Source organism: Euleptes europaea, chromosome 13 (assembly GCF_029931775.1).
Source record: "Euleptes europaea isolate rEulEur1 chromosome 13, rEulEur1.hap1, whole genome shotgun sequence".
In the NCBI taxonomy this organism is placed as follows: Eukaryota; Metazoa; Chordata; class Lepidosauria; order Squamata; family Sphaerodactylidae; genus Euleptes; species Euleptes europaea.
This window is the reverse complement of record NC_079324.1, coordinates 42,842,460-42,858,027: the sequence shown is the minus strand read 5'-3', so window position 1 is coordinate 42,858,027 and position 15,568 is coordinate 42,842,460. Positions and strand designations below refer to the sequence as shown.

The 15,568-nt window shown below is 51.2% G+C and overlaps 1 protein-coding gene across 1 annotated transcript in view; it reads right to left on the bottom strand.

The window, feature by feature from the left end:
- Nucleotides 1–6,028, bottom strand: part of RTN4R (reticulon 4 receptor) — a 121,191-nt gene extending 115,163 nt beyond the window's left edge. The window contains exon 1 of the mRNA XM_056859362.1: nucleotides 5,960–6,028. Coding sequence (XP_056715340.1) covers nucleotides 5,960–5,981 — 22 coding nt within the window. The 5' untranslated portion in view covers nucleotides 5,982–6,028. The remainder of the gene's footprint in view (nucleotides 1–5,959) is intronic.
- Between the last annotated feature and the right edge of the window lie 9,540 nt (nucleotides 6,029–15,568).

Below are 15,568 nucleotides of genomic sequence, written 5' to 3'. Positions count from 1 at the left end.
ACAACATCAACATTCACAGGAAAGAATATTCAAATGCATCTCTACTTCCAAGGTGAATTTCAAGGACTCAAAGTACATTGTCTACATTTTCTCAGTAATCCACACCACAATCCTATAAGGTAGGCCAACATTACAACTGCTCCTGGGATTTCATTCAAAAGCTTATATGGGGAACATGCAACTCCCTCCCCAAAAAAAGTTTGAAAAGATTCATTAAAAATGTACAGTGATGAATGGAGTCTCTTGTCACAAACATCACTTGCAAATCACAATTGCAAGCCACAATGAAATTACAAAGGCTACAAAATGAACACAGGACCTGGGATATAGATTTCATTTCCCCAGGTACCATACATGGCACTTTGAATGCTGAATAAATACAATAACCTATTTATCTGGCTATTGCCGTAATAATAAAATCATTCATCATACAATAACCCCAGCCTTAAAAGGGCTACCCAGGCAAATCATAGGTGGCCCGTGCTTGATTTGATGGAGGGGGCGTGGTGGAGCATCTGCTTTGCATGCACAATGTCCCAAGTTTAATCCTTGGCATCTCTGGCTAAAAGGATCAGGTAGTAAGTGATGCAGAAAACCTCTTCTTGAGGACTCGTAAAGTTGCTGCCAGGTAGAGTAGACGATGCTGATCTTGACAGACCAATCATCTGATTTATACAAGGCAGCTTCATATGTTCATATGAACCCCCCCCCCAAAAAAAATGGTTGAGCAGAAACACTGTAGATTACACTGCTATACGGGATATCTAGGGATATAATGTCTCCCTTTACCTCTCTGGTCAGCTATTAAGCTTTCCCAGAAAGCCTCTCTGATGAAGGAAAGGAGCACAGTGAGCTAAGCCACCAAGCCTCATCCCTAAGTCTCTGTTTTCCTGGATCCACAATGCTCTTTTACCTGGGTGGAGGGGCTGGCATTTTTTGGGAGGAGGGACATCCACCCAGTAGGCTGGATGGGCCTAGGGACCACCAGTTGCCAATCTTTATTTAGCTCCAACAATTTTCAGGCATTCCATGATTCCAGCCCCACATGAAAAGAAATGCAGTTGAAGTACCAGGAGGCAAGCAAACGTTCCACCTGGTAGAGGGTCATACCTGGCATGTGAGAAACCATGGCTGCCTCAACAGGTTCCCATCAAAAGACCTGCCTCAGCAGACTGGTCATAAAGCAGTTGTCATCACATGACTAAGACAGCCATTCAATACCACCACATTTTATCATGTCCTTCTTCCAAGGAGCTCAAAATGACACACAAAGTTCTCTTTTCCATTTGACAGCAACTCTGTGTGGTAGGCTACATTGAGAGACAGTGACTGGACCAGTGTGCTTCAAGGGTGAGTGGGGATTTGAACCTGGGTCCTCCTGGTTTATCTGCCACAAGATCCATACTTTCCAAAAGAGCAGCATGCCGGTTCAGGATGATGCTGAAATCATTCTCTGTGGCTGTGTGGCATCATCTGCCATCCATCCATCTGTCCATCCATCTCTCTTATCTATCCATCTATCCATCCATTTTCATGGTAAGTAACCTTCTCTTTAACCTTGAGCTCAATGCCCAATCCTAGGCCACATTTTCAATTCCGCCACTGCAACTTTGGGCTTGGTTTCAAGCAGGCGTGCTGTGTGCTCAGTAGTAGAACTCTTGAATAAAGGCATGACAGGATTCCAAGTAAAAATCTCCCCCCCACACCTTCTGCCTAAAGTAGACATAGGGCGAAAACGCATGGTCGCTTTAGCCTCCTTTAATCCCTGTTTCAACCAGGATTCAGCCAGGATCGAATGCATGCGTTTCGCCGAATGTGCGTTCGATACTGGCTGAATCCTGGCTGAAACAGGGATTAAAGGAGGCTCAAGTGACCATGCGTTTTCGCCCTTGGAAGCAAATTTAAAGTTCTTATTCAAGCAAAATGTTTTACAACTTTCAAGGGAAGCAGTCACACTTGGGTCTTATCTATGCTACAAATGCAAAGGGATTTAATGCTCATTACCTCTCTTTAGAGAACCATGAGACCTATAGTTATGAGTGATGTCTGTGGGAGAAATCTCAACACTCCCACCAAAAGGTTCCCAGGAAGCTTTGCAAAGAAACCATGACTGTTAGGCTGATGGGCAAGTGATGTCCATTGGTAGTGTTTCCACCCATTCTTGGTGCAGGGTGTGAAGGGACCTCTTGCTTTCTCAGGCCCTGCCCCTGGTCTAAGCAATGCACAGATCCTTCTTGTCCCCTGCAAACCGTCATTTCCCTCCCAGGACGGATAGGTACTTGGGCCTAGCTCATTCTGCAGGATTAGGCCAAACAATATGGGGTTTATTTCCCAAGCCCAAATAATGCCACTCCACCCCAGTAGGAATAGTCATAAGAATCCAGGACAGGCCACAGTCCATTTGGGAGCGGATGTGGACTTCTCCCAGCTTTGGAAGGGAAATGTGTCTCTTTGTCCCCTGCGGCATTTTTGTTAACACCCCGGCCCGCAAAATACAAGAGAAGGTGATTTAATCAGCAGCACTATGCTCTCTTGGTGGAAATGAGAAAACTATTGGGTGTTTCTGAACTTCTGGCTGCATGCAGTTGCAGCTGCCACTCATGAACACCACAAGCAGCGAGGAAATGCATTTGGGGGAGGGAAATATTTCTTTCCAGGATTGCTTTGTGTACAAATTCTGCACCGCGAAAAGCTAAATTCTGTAGCGGCTACGAATTATACTAGCTAAACACATTTGCCTTATTTTGCATAATCTATTCCTTGACTGCTTTGAATATTTTTTTTCCTGCTTCTGCTAGACATGTGGATGGGAAGGAAAGAGACATCACCAGGCATTGTTTGCGCACAAGTATATCTTTGCAATCATGAAGACTAGGAACTTGATTTTTAAAAAAAATAAAAGCGGAGATTCTCAAGAAGACAAATTAAGTGGTTTAGGGTGTGCGCCTGTTCCTGCAGAATCTCCTATTTACGTCTCACCTACAGAAGTAGTATAACAAGTTGGCCAAGAGGGGCCTTTATAACACACCATTGGTTGCATTCTGTTCCAACTGTCCTTTATATGGCTTGCCTGGGGCTCCAAGAAAGCAGTTGCCAGCCCTGGGAACAAACCAGGGAGCCCCGGGGACTGAAAGAGCTCTGGAATCTATTATACAGGAATACATTCCCTGCTCACATTTCCAGGGTGTTTTCACACACGCGCAAAACACTCAAATCAGATTTCCCTTCAGTCGGGCTGTTAATGTAACAACAACGTAAAATCTGCCTTGGCACGGAGGCCGATTTGATTTCTCTGCTGAGATCTCACTGCATTAACAGCATTCACACACGGCAGAAGTAATGCAGGACATGCTTTTTAAGTATCTTGGGGAGGGGGATGGACTACTGCAAAGAAAACCCCAGGTGGGCTGGAATATTTGCAGGGTTGTCTGGAAATATTTTGGTGCCGGAGGTGGCAAATCTGGATTGCAGCCCCACCCCTACTCTTTGACAGCTGCTGAGAAGGGCTCCTGCTTAAGACTTTTTGAAAAGAGTAGCAACGCAGGAGAATTTCCTAAGGGATGGTTACCTACATCCCTCTGTCTCCAAGAGCCCCCCCCCCAGCTCTGGCCTCCCAGCTCTGGCCTTGGAACAAGGCTACATGCGCGGGGGGGGGGGCTATCGCGTAAACAGTCCGGGAGCTCATCGACGCAACTCCCGGTCCCCCCGCGACACGTCGGGTTGCAAGCAGCCCTGGCTTCCCGTTCAGGTGGGCAGGCGCGGCGCGGAGCTCTCTCCGGCAAGCCGGCAGCCCTCGGCGCCGATTACACGCCGGCCTCCATTACACGCCGGAACGAAAGCGATTCCCAGCCGAACACAACCGCATCTGTTCCCCGCCCGCGTCATTGCGCGGAAACCCTAATCCGGTTTAGCGCCTTGTTACCAACGCGGGTTTCCATGAAGCCCGGCAGAGGGACTGGCGAGGCCCCCAATGCCCCCCCCCCGCGCCCATTTCCCATTCATCCCCAAACCCCCTTTTCTGGACCCTCACGTCGCTTGTCTGGCACTTTCTTCCCTCCGCAGACCAGGCTTCAAAGGGACCGGGAGGGAGACTCTCGGAGCGTCTCCCCCCCTTCATCCCGACAACCTTTCCGGCCCGGGTACCTTTCAGGCTGCAGGGTAGAAGGGGGGTGGTAGAATGGGACAGCTCCCACTTATAACGCTGGCCATTAATGCACGGGAGGTTTTGCCTTGAATTTGCCGCCCTCTTGATGCACATTTCCCCCATCCCAATTCTCAAAACTCAACAACAAGCCCCCGGGCAGAGTGCTGAGAATTCGGATGGGGAAAATGTGCATCTAGAGAGCGGCAAACCCAAGGCGAAAACCTCCCAGGGGCATAAGTGCCAGCTGTCGCAGTTCATAGGAAGCCCGACCTGCGCAATACGTCCAGGGGATACGAACTCCCTTGAGGACGGGGGGTCTCTCCTGCCCTTCCCTTTGAATCAACTGATCTCGACTGGAATTTCACATCAGCCCGCAGGAGAGCCGTTCAGACGAACTCTGGGAAAACTTTGAATAAGGCTTGCAGACGCTTTGCCACCGGCGTTGGGGGGGGGGGCAATGAAAGACGTGCGGGGTGCTCTGATCCCTCTTTTCCAGACACGCCTCAAACACGATGCAGTCTCCCTCCCGCCGAACAGCTCTGCTCCCCCAACTCATCCACCTCCACCCCGCTTTTGAACGATCATTACATTCATCTTCTCTCCCCCCCCCACCCCACCCCGAAATAAAACCTTAGATTCCTATTTGATCCCCAAGGTCCGGATCGGGATGGACGCGCGCCCCTTCCCCTCTCCTAGGAACGGCCAGATCTGGGCACCGCTGAGAAAATTAGGAGCCCACACTAGGAAACAAACGGAGGGGGAGACAAGACAGATCCCCCCCCCCCGGTAATTGGCCAGCCTGGACCCTCAGCACAGGGCAAGAGACAGAGGCACATCCCAGTCCCAACTGCAATCTTCTCTGCCCAGGTCCAAGATGTGAGCGGAAGGGGTGGGGGGGCGCCTCTAGCAGAGGTCGCCTTCTCCCCCCCCCCACCACCACCACAAGCTTAACACGAGCGCCTCTGCAGACACCTGCTGGAGCTGCAATGCTTGACTGCCTCTGGGGGGCGCTCTTGAGAAGCCCAGGGGAGCTGGATGGGGCTTTGACGGGCCAACGTGGCCCCAACCTGGAAGGGAGGGAGACTCGCCTCGGCCCGTCTCTTTCGGCAGCCCGAGCGGGCCCTTCTCCAGCACCCCGGCGAAGGTCTCCAAACTGAAAGCGCCGCCAACGGGACGAAAGGGGCCACGGGCACCCCCCAAAGAGCAGCCTTCTCGCTCGCTTGCCCTCCTCTTTCAGATCTTGGCTGTTCGGCCCTTTTCATTGAACTGGTCATCACACCCACACATAGACACGCTTTCTATCTGGCTTGGGGCAGCTCAAAAGAATGGAGTGGGCCACCTCCCCCCCACACACACACACCCCGCAAAGGGGCTGAAAGGAAAGGGACCCCCGGACCCTGTAAAGACCCACGCCACTCTCTCTCTCCGCTTCGTCTTCCAAAGGGGCTCCCCTCCGCCCGCACCCAGGCAAAACTCCGCACCAGGGCAGGAGTCAAGCGGCAACGGAGGGATCTGTCCCGCCAGGTGCCTCCCCCCCCCCGACCCCCAGCCTCCATCATCCGCTCCTCATCCCTGGCGCCCTCCCCGCCCATCCTCCTTTCCACGGCACGGTTGGCAAATTCCCTCCACCACCACCTGCCCCCCCCCTCGGCCGTCTGAGATCCACTCTCCGGCTGAGCATCTTTGGCTTCTCTGCCCCCCACCACCACCACCACCACCACTCTCCGCGGGAGAAAAAGTTGCCACCTGGGAACTTCTCCGCCTCCTGTCGGGCGCCCCGTCGAAGCCCCCCGCCGGGTCCCCGGAGCCGCCTACCTTCAGCGATGGCCCTCTTCATTTTAGGGGCTCGGGAAGGCACGTCTCGGAGGAGGACAAAGGGGCACCAATCCTGCCTGGGCGGGGAGCGGAGAGGCGCAGCCGAGCCTCATGCGAACTGCCCCCCGAGCGCGAGGACGGGGCGGTCGCCTCTGCCGCGGGGGCCCGTCTCGCTCATCGGGAGGACGAGGCGCGGCAGCCCGCCGGCCGGAGCCCGCATCCAGGCGGGAGGCAGGGAGGCAAGGAGGGAGAGCGGCCGCCGGGCTGGGCTGGGCTGGGCTGGGCTGGGCTGGGCTGGGCTGGGCTGCGGCGGGCGAGCAGGCAGGCAGGCAGGCAGGCAGGCAGGCGCGGCTCCCGGCTGGCTCCCTTCGAGCCTGGCCGGGCTCTCCTTGGCAGCCCCGTCGGGTTTTTCCCCGGGGCGGGAGGCGGCTTTCCGGCTCGGAGCGCGCGATCCGGGGCGCGGGGAGAGGCGAGCAGGCGAGGCGGCCGGGGAAGCTGGCGGAGGCTGCTGGCGCGGGGGGCGGAAAGGTGATGAATGTTTTATGGGATCATGTGGTTTGACGTGAGAGGAATCGGCCTAGATCGGATTTACTGGCTGGAGGAGAGCGAGCGAGCGAGGAGGGAGGGATGGAGGGATGGAGCGATGGAGGGAGGCAGGCAGGCAGGCAGGGGAAAGGGAGGAGTGGCCGCGCGCTTTGCGAAGGGGGCGTCCTGCCAGAGGGGCGCTGGTCCCAGGCAGGCTCAGGGGGCACCCCGAGATCCCGCAGCAGAGGAGGGCGGACCGCACCCACCCCGCGCCCGGCCCGGGTCCCGGGAGCCCTTCGCCAGCCTCGCGCGCTCCGGAGGACGCCGGAGGTTCCTGTCCGACTTAGCAGCGGCTGGGAGGGGGAGGAGAAGGGGGGGTGCGTGGAAGGGGGGGAGGGACCAGGTCCGCCCCCCCGAGAAAAAGGCACCTCGTCCTGGGGAGGAACCGGGCAGCGAGGACTGCTGCTGGGATGTCAGGCTCGCCCGGACGGCTGCCACAGCGGAGAGGCGAGGTGGGGCGCTCATTCCTGGAGGGACGGTGCCACCTAAAGGACGCCGAGGATCGCGCTTGAATGGGGTGGAGGGGGGGGTGGAGAGAAGAGGCGAGTCTCCGTGAGGGCTTGAGGGTGCCAGCCTTCCCAAGTCCGTCTTTCTTCGAAGTGGGGGGGGGGATTCCTGGAGCGCATCAGACACGCGTCGGGCCCGCACGGGGCTTTCCTCCGGATGCACCGAACCCGGAATAAACGCGATGTTCGCACCAGCTCCTCGTACTCCAGATCGCCTGGCTTCTCTTAGTAATAGAATAGAATAGAATAGAATAGAATAGAATAGAATAGAATAGAATAGAATAGAATAGAGTTGGAAGGGACCACCAGGGTCATCTAGTCCAACCCCCTGCACAATGCAGGAATTTCACAACTATACCTCCCCCATATGGTAGTCACCATACTTCAGTCCCTGCTTTGTATGCACAACGGAGGTGGCGGGAAGGTCTCCCCCTTTCCTGGTGCCAGATGTGCAGGTTCTAGACAGGTCTGTGAGGTGTAGCTACAGAACTGGGGGCGGGGCGGGAAGGGGGAGCTAAGGGAGCTTAATCGAAGGGTCCTCAAAGGCGGGGGCTGCCCTGCGGGTCCCATACTTCTGGACGTCTGTTCTGAGCAAGCAATGGCGGCCTGCACTGCACCGATTGGATTCTGAAGCCCTAATCTGTGAGTCCCTCAATCTATGAACAGAGGGGGAATAAAGGTGGTCTTCCCATGAGGCAACAGTGCAGCATCTGCCCCAGGTCGTGGGTACCAAATGCCACTAAAGGTGACAGGTCCAACACAGAGGGGCCATAATCCACCAAGAAGTTTCCCTTTGCAACCCCCATTCAAAACGAACAGATGCTGCCCAAGAGCACCTTCATTCGACTGCAATACAATAACCAGAGTGAATAACCAGACCATCGCATTGTTTTGCTCCGTGCCAGCGTGGTGTAGTGGTTAAGAGCAGTGGTTTGGAGCGGTGGGGTCTGATCTGGAGAACCGGGTTTGATTCCCCACTCCTCCACATGAGCGGCGGAGGCTAATCTGGTGAACTGGATTGGTTTCCCCACGCCTACACACAAAGCTAGCTGGGTGACCTTGGGCAAGTTACAGTTCTATTAAGAGCTCTCTCAGTCTCACCAACCTCACAGGGTGTCTGTTGTGGGGAGGGGAAGGGGAGGTGATTGTAAGCCGGCATTTAAAAACCAACTCTTCTTCTTCTTCTTCCTTCTTGTCTGGCTGCCACCCTCTAAGAACATAAGAAGAGCTCTGCTAGAATCCGGTTTCCAACAGTGGATCGTCAGATGTCCGTAAAGAGGACATGACTTTCCTTTGTTGATTGTCATCAGCTTCTGGTATTTCAGGGTAATAGTGCCTCTGTTCCATTATACTAATATCCACTGATGCACCTATTCTTTCCCACCAGATCTTTTTTCAAAACCCATCTAGCCCTTAACACATCTTGTGGCAGAGAGTTCCAGCTTTCCTATTAATCATATGTAGCATGAAGATATTTGTCTTCATGGAGACATTTATTTACAGAGAGTGATTGGCCAAGGTCACCCAGCAAGTTTCCATGGCAAAGTGGGGATTCAAACCAAGGTCCCCCAGATCCAACATGTAACCATTATACCACACTTCCTCTCTTATTTTATTGAGATTTGATTGTAGCACAAAGTCAGACACAATGAGTGTATCCTCACTTCTGCTGCAACAAGCGAACAGAGCTACCACCTCTGGAATTATCATCATCAAAATTCCTTCTTTATAGGGGTATTATTGGCAATGATTCGTAGGTTGATATAATGCTAAGAATATCTCAAAGGGGACTCCTCTTAAAATGACCCCAAACCAATTTTAGTCATTTTTAGGGCACAGAAGGGTGAAAACAGGGCACTTCTGCACCATCTTCAACCTCCTCTGAAGTTCCAGCTGCGGAGACTGGAAAGCAATCTCCGGAGTGATGCTGGCTGTGTCCTGGGAAACACGGGCTGGGTGCCAATTACAACGTGACAAGTTCCATGGAGCTCATTTGCCGCTTGGAAGGGAGCCAGCCTCTCTGATCTCTAGGAGACACCTTGCTTCAGCGGCATAATTATATGTTCATCTCTCCCTAATTCTTAATTACAGCATGATACATCCTTCTTTGGAATTAGGAGTCTGTGATTGAAAGGTTCCTTCCCCTCTCTATTTAGGCACTCTTTGGAGTAGAGCTGTGATAGAGAAACATCAATTTAGTTTATTTTTAAAAAATTAGAAGCCTGCTTGGCTCCCACACAGTGGGACCCAAGCCAGGAAGCATCTCATAAAGGGGCAGGCTTGGCCAAAATTCAAAGATCTACCTTCTTGTCCCCTCCCTCCCCAAAAAAACTTGCTTTTGCTCTACCTGATAATTCTGCCTTTGGGTCCTGTTATATCCATCTGGAAACCTCTGATCCTAAAACCTTTGCCCCCTTCAGCCCCCCCCCCCAAACCTCCTATTCCCCTTGCTGGCTCTGCAGGAACTACTGAAGGGATCTCTTCTCATGCAGAAGTCTCATTAAAAGGTACACACGTACACACACACTAACCTCCACCCCCAGCAGGCACACTGCTGTCTCTTGCAAGACACTGGGGCCTTTTATGCAGGGACGTTTCCCCGCAGTCACCCCTGCCGACTGCTTCAGGGCTTCCTTTTGATTATGCATGCCTTTTCTGGCTGTCAGAGGTTGCCTTGCTCCCCCTGAACGTTTTGCCCACATTTCCCAGATTCTAGCTAAAACCACGTCTGGAAAACACAGGCAAAACGCGAGGGGGGAGCGAGGCGACCTCTGACAGACAGAAAAGGCATGCAAAATCAAAAGGAAGCCCCGAAGTAGTCGGCGGGGGTGACCGCGGGGAAACGTCCCTGCATAAAAGGCCTTGGATGACTGGACTGCACAATGGAAGGGCAGAGGGTGGGTTTGGAATTGCCACCCCACCCAGAGGCCTTCCAGTACTTCTGCCTCATAAGAACATAAGAAAGGCCCTGCTGGATCAGACCAAGGCCCATCAAGTCCAGCAGTCTGTTCACACAGTGGCCAAACAGGTGCCTCTAGGAAGCCACAAACAAGATAACCATTTCTTCTGTGAAGCTTTTGGTACAGCTCCTTGGTCCTCTCAAGCAACCAGAGTACCCCCTCAGGGCAGGGATGCATGTGGTCACATTAATCCTTTCCAGCCTTTGCCTCTTCCTCCCCTGCCCACTTGTTACCTTTCCCTATAACTGAGATTGTAGGCTCCTTGGGGGCAGGAACCATCCCATTTTTGCTCAGGTTAAAGTATCACCATGTGTCTATTAAACATAAATTAACCTTTGCACTGTAAAAATGAAAACAGACATGTACTCTAACAGTGCAATCCTAAACAGAGTTGTATAATTCTAAAGCCATTGGGTTCAAGGGATTTAGAAGGCTGTAACTCTGCTCAGGATTGTACCCATGCAGAAGTCACGTGATCACAAAAGATATGCAAAAAAAGTTTTCATTTTTAAAAAAATCTTCATTCATTATCAATTATTCTGTTCATTTTAGGTAACTGTTTTGGTCTTCACTGGTGTGTTTTCATTCCCATGGCTTTAAATGGGAAACACATATCTGGCTGTAACTCTCTTTGCTTTCCCCTCCAATTGGGAAGCACATTTTGGAGACTGGACCCCATTCCCACAGGCTCATACCTGTCACATTTCAGACACAGGTTTTTGCATATTGGATGGAAAACTTTCTTGAGAGCCTCAAAGGAAAAGGCAGCCTACAAAGTGATTTGAATAAATAAATAAGAAAACACACCATAGAAAGGGTCCCAGGATGAGGGAGGCATTTTGGAATGCAGCTCAGCAAGATGAGTGGGCTCAAATAGTATATAAAGAATGCATGAGATGCCATTGGGTACTCTGATAAATGCAGAGCCTTCTCTGCCCTGGCCATACAGAGATGGAAGAGGTCCTGATACTGGGCGCCCAGTCAGCATTTCACCCTCCACCCCATCCCTGCTGCTTTTACAGACCTTAGAAAATCTGAAGATTTGGTCATGGATCATAACATTGGGTCTTTAGTGGTTAGCTAACGTGCAGATCCATGATCCCTTGCCCTGACCCGGATGGCCCAGGCTAGCCTGATCTTGTCAGATCTCAGAAGCTGAGCGGGGTCAGCACTGGTTAGTACTTGGATGGGAGACCACTCTGGAATACCAGGGTTGCTATGCAGAAGAATGCAATGGCAAACCACCTCTATTAGTCTCTTGCCTTGGAGAGGGGCCGGGGCTCAGTGGTAGAGCATCTGCTTGGCATGCAGAAGGTCCTCCTGGGTTCAGTCCCCAGCATCTCCAGTTAAAGGGACCAAACAAGTAGCTGATGTGAAAGACCTCTGCCTGAAACCCTGGAGAGCCTCTGCCCGTCTGAGTAGACAATACTGACTTTGATGGACCAAGGGTCTGATTCAGTATAAGGCTGCTTCTTGTGTTCATGTGTTCAAACCCTACTGGGTTGCCATAAGTCAGCTGCGACTTGACGGCGTTTTACACACACACACACACATGATCTTTTAACCCAGTAGCTCTGAACCAGTGGTACATACAGCACACGTGAGATGTAGAAGTAGTGTGGTTGGGAGGCAGGGTTTTTCATAACAGTCTCTAAGAACTAAGAACTCGATCCCCAGGTCCACCTGCAAGCGTGACCTGCTGTCTCCTGCTGACCCTGCCTGCCATAGATTATCCCGCTGCGACTTTCTGGCATGCTAGTAGCAATCTTAGACATTCAGTTTTCTCCTAATCCCCATTCCCCCTGCTCACCAGCAAGAGTCTTTGATGATAGGCTGCTTTCTGCTGACCCTAACTGCCAGGGATTACCCATTTAAGCCATAGCAATAAAATTTACTCCCAGCAATATACAGCAATTTTTAATGTCCTTAAAACTTACCATACATGAGAAATATATTAACAGAAAGCCTGTAACTATATAAATGTCCTTGGAAAATGTGGGCCTTTTGTTTCTATCATGGTGGGACCAAGGTTCTTTGATAGAATGATTAAAGGGACATAAGATTGAAAAGATGGAGAACTGGTGCTTTAACCAGTTGGGGAGGGGGCAATGGGAATGATTGGAGGCTGCCAGTGGGGCTGGAATTTCAAGGGTGATGGTAATGTGGCAGAAGGGCTCTGCAGGGAGTGTGGGATATTTGTCCTGGCACTCCCATTCAGTCACAGGAAAGGAAAGGGCTTAAAAGGCACCCAAACTGACCTCCTCCTCCTCAAGCATCTAGAAGAGCTCCAGTGGTCTCTCTCCTGGCCTTCCATCCACTCCTTGAATGCAATTTCCTGGCTGGCCACCACTTCCTGTCTCCCCCTCCCCATTCCCTTTTGTTAAGCACCAGGATCAAGAGAACATGAAGGGGGGTTTTGGCCCTCTGGAGCTGTCAATAGGGCCAATGTTCCTTTTCCAATTTTGGCTCCCAGGCCACCTTATCCCCCCCCCCAACCCCATACACACGTAGACATGTCTTCACACTTACAGTTGAATTACTAGTGGGTCAAATGACACATTTAGTTGTTGTTGCATGACTGGATCTACTGATGTGTACTGGGAGGAGGAGGAGGAGGAGGAGGAGGAGGAGAAGAAGGAGAAGGAAAAGGTTTTTATATGCCAACTTTCTCTGTTACTTAAGGAAGAATCAAACCGGCTTACAATCACCTTCTCTTCCCCGCACCACAACAGACACCCTGTGAGGTAGGTGGGGCTGAGAGAGCTCTAAGAGAGCTGTGACTAACCCAAGGTCACCCAGCTGGCTCCATGTGTAGGAGTGGGGAAACCAACCTGGTTCACCAGATTAGCACCTGCCGCACATGAATGGGAAATCAATCCCGGTTCTCAAAATTAGAGTCCACTGCTCCAAACTACCACTCTTAACCACTACACCATGCTGATAAAAGGGAGATTTGGGGAAGGGAGATTTAGATAATTGTTTGGCAATGAGAGGGTTAACCCTTTTCCCCATGGGGACCTCTAAGATGCAGTTAGTCCAAGTAAGAAAAAAGACATGATGCCTATTGCTCCTGCCTTTTTCACTCTCGGTAGCTTAGGATGAGAAATTTCTATCAGGAAAGTGGTTGAGTTCCGTTTGCCCCAGCGGTGCACCTTAATCCAAATCCCCCCCTCCCCAAGGCTAAACATATGCCATTAAAGTACATGTTGCAGGATCATATTCCCAGCATAATGTGTAGCCTGGCTCTTTGACAAGCATGTTGGCTCGAGTCCTGGGAAGACACAGAGGAAGACTGAAATTAAGGGCTAGCAGGCTTGCCATATTCCGTTTCTCGTTTCAGAAATTTTCAATGCTGAGTTCCTCTTGAGTTCAGGTTTAATTACGAGCATTTCTAAACTTAATTCTGCAATTGGATCATGTCTAGTTTGCCACATGGCCAAACAACTTGTTACAGTGTTTCACAGGTTGGGTTTGGGGTCCCTGATCTGACTTTCAATCAGGTAGTCACATGGCAGCAGCAAGTTCGGTCCTCACAAAACACTGTGCTGTGTAGTTTGGCCCTTAATTCTTTTCATTTACTTTCATTCTTTTCTTTTCATTTACTAGTTCATCCCCCCCCCTCTATATTACCAGTGCACACATATGCATTGATAAAACACTTCAAAAGAAATCTCAGCTTCGGTGTGATCGGATGATGGCATCATTTGCAGTGTTATCTTGATGTGCTCACACAGTTCTGTGCATTGGCCCAAAAATATATATATACAACTGTAGGCATGACCACATCCAGATTGCTTTTTTGTAGTATTGCCAATTCTACTTGGAAACCACAGGTCTCCAATGTCTGAGCTGGAGGGGTTTTTGCAACACTTACTACACTATCCTAATAACTGGAGATGCCAAGGATTGAACATGGGACCCTGTGCAAGCAGAGCAGACGCAGTCCCTTACCCTGGTTCAAATCCAGGGAATGAAGAAGGGAAATGCCCTAGCTGGGAAACAGATCATCCAGAAGTACTCAGAAGCCTTTCACGCACCTTTGGGGAGGGGCTGTGGCTCAGTGGCAGAGCATCTGTTTGGCATACAGAAGGTCCCAGGTTCAATCCCTGGCATTTCCAGTTAAAGGGACTAGGCAAGTAGGTGATGTGAAAGGCCTCTACCTGAGACCCTGGAGAGCCACTGCCAGTCTGAGTAGACAATACTGACTTTGATGGACCAAGGGTCCGATTCAGTATAAGGCAGCTTCATGTGCTTCATGTGTTCAAGGTCAAGCATGGAGGATCAGCTTCTAGGAAAGGCATATCATCTTCTACTGATCTATGAAGCTGCAGTGCAGGAGTGCTCGGGCTGGGCTCAAGGTCACATCTCCAAACTTACAGCCTATTCCTGAGAATTTGGGCGAAAGTGCTTTGGAGGTGGAGTGACCTGCCCACCAGCGTTAAGTGCGTGTAATCATGGATTTACACGCACTTACGCTGGCGGCAAGGCCAGTCCCGCCGGCGGCTGAGCTCCACAGGGCTGCGCCTCACCCCTCTGCCGGCGCAGCCTCTCTGTGGAGCAGGGTGGTGCAGGGACAGGGGGGCGTTCTGGGGGTGGGCCGGGGGGAGGAGCTGCCAGTTAGGTGGCTTCCTATCCCGGTTCGGCCCAGTACGCCGCTGCGAAGAACGGCAGTGCTGCACCTGCTTTTTAGCAGGTGCAGCCTCGTTGTTCCATATGGGGCAAAAGGCCCCAGTTAAACCCCCAAAAAAGCCAAAACGGCTTTTTTTTGTTTTTGTTTAACAGTGTATGCGAAATGACTTAGGAGGAGGCGCAGCTGCGCCTCTTCCCCACCGTCTGCATATGCCGTCAGCTCAGGAATGGGCTGTTAATGACTAAGGCAGCTTCATGTGTTCATCTGTGTTCACCAGGCAAATTTACTATGGGCACCCCCAGTATCTGGATTCCAGTGCAGCATCCACATATTTTAGTTTGTAGATAAGTAGTTTCCTTGAACATTTAGTACATTTGGTAACATTATAATCAGGTCTGGGGGCTGGGAGTAATGTCTGGGTGTGCAAGTAATGATCTACATTATGATCAGTTCAGACTTCTTGTTGTTTTATATCCTCTGCAATCTCTGGAACTCCAAATGAAGGGACACGTCCTAGCACTGACAGTGCAAAACTGGCTTTCGTGGCCAGAAGAACAGTTAAAGATGGAGAGACACTACCCAGAAATCGTGTTTTATTGATATATTTATTTCTGTGTCTGGGGGGAAGCAGGCTTGGCAAGCATGCGCCCAAGGAAGAATCCCAAAGGCTGAAGAGGCAGAGCAGGGACAGCTGCCAAATCCACACCAGGCTAAAGGGATTGGAAATACAAAAAGATTTAGCATTAGTAAGGTCTGCAGAGTCTAGTCTCACTGTGGCTGAATCTTTTCTAAAGTCGCACGAAAACTTACCTGGGGAGCGGCATTCAGAGAAGAGCTTTTCCTCTCTTCGGTTTCAGCCTGTGGCCACAAGGACTGATGGGAAGGATTCTGACACCCAGTAGCAGAGCAGGACTTCGTGTCAGTGGCT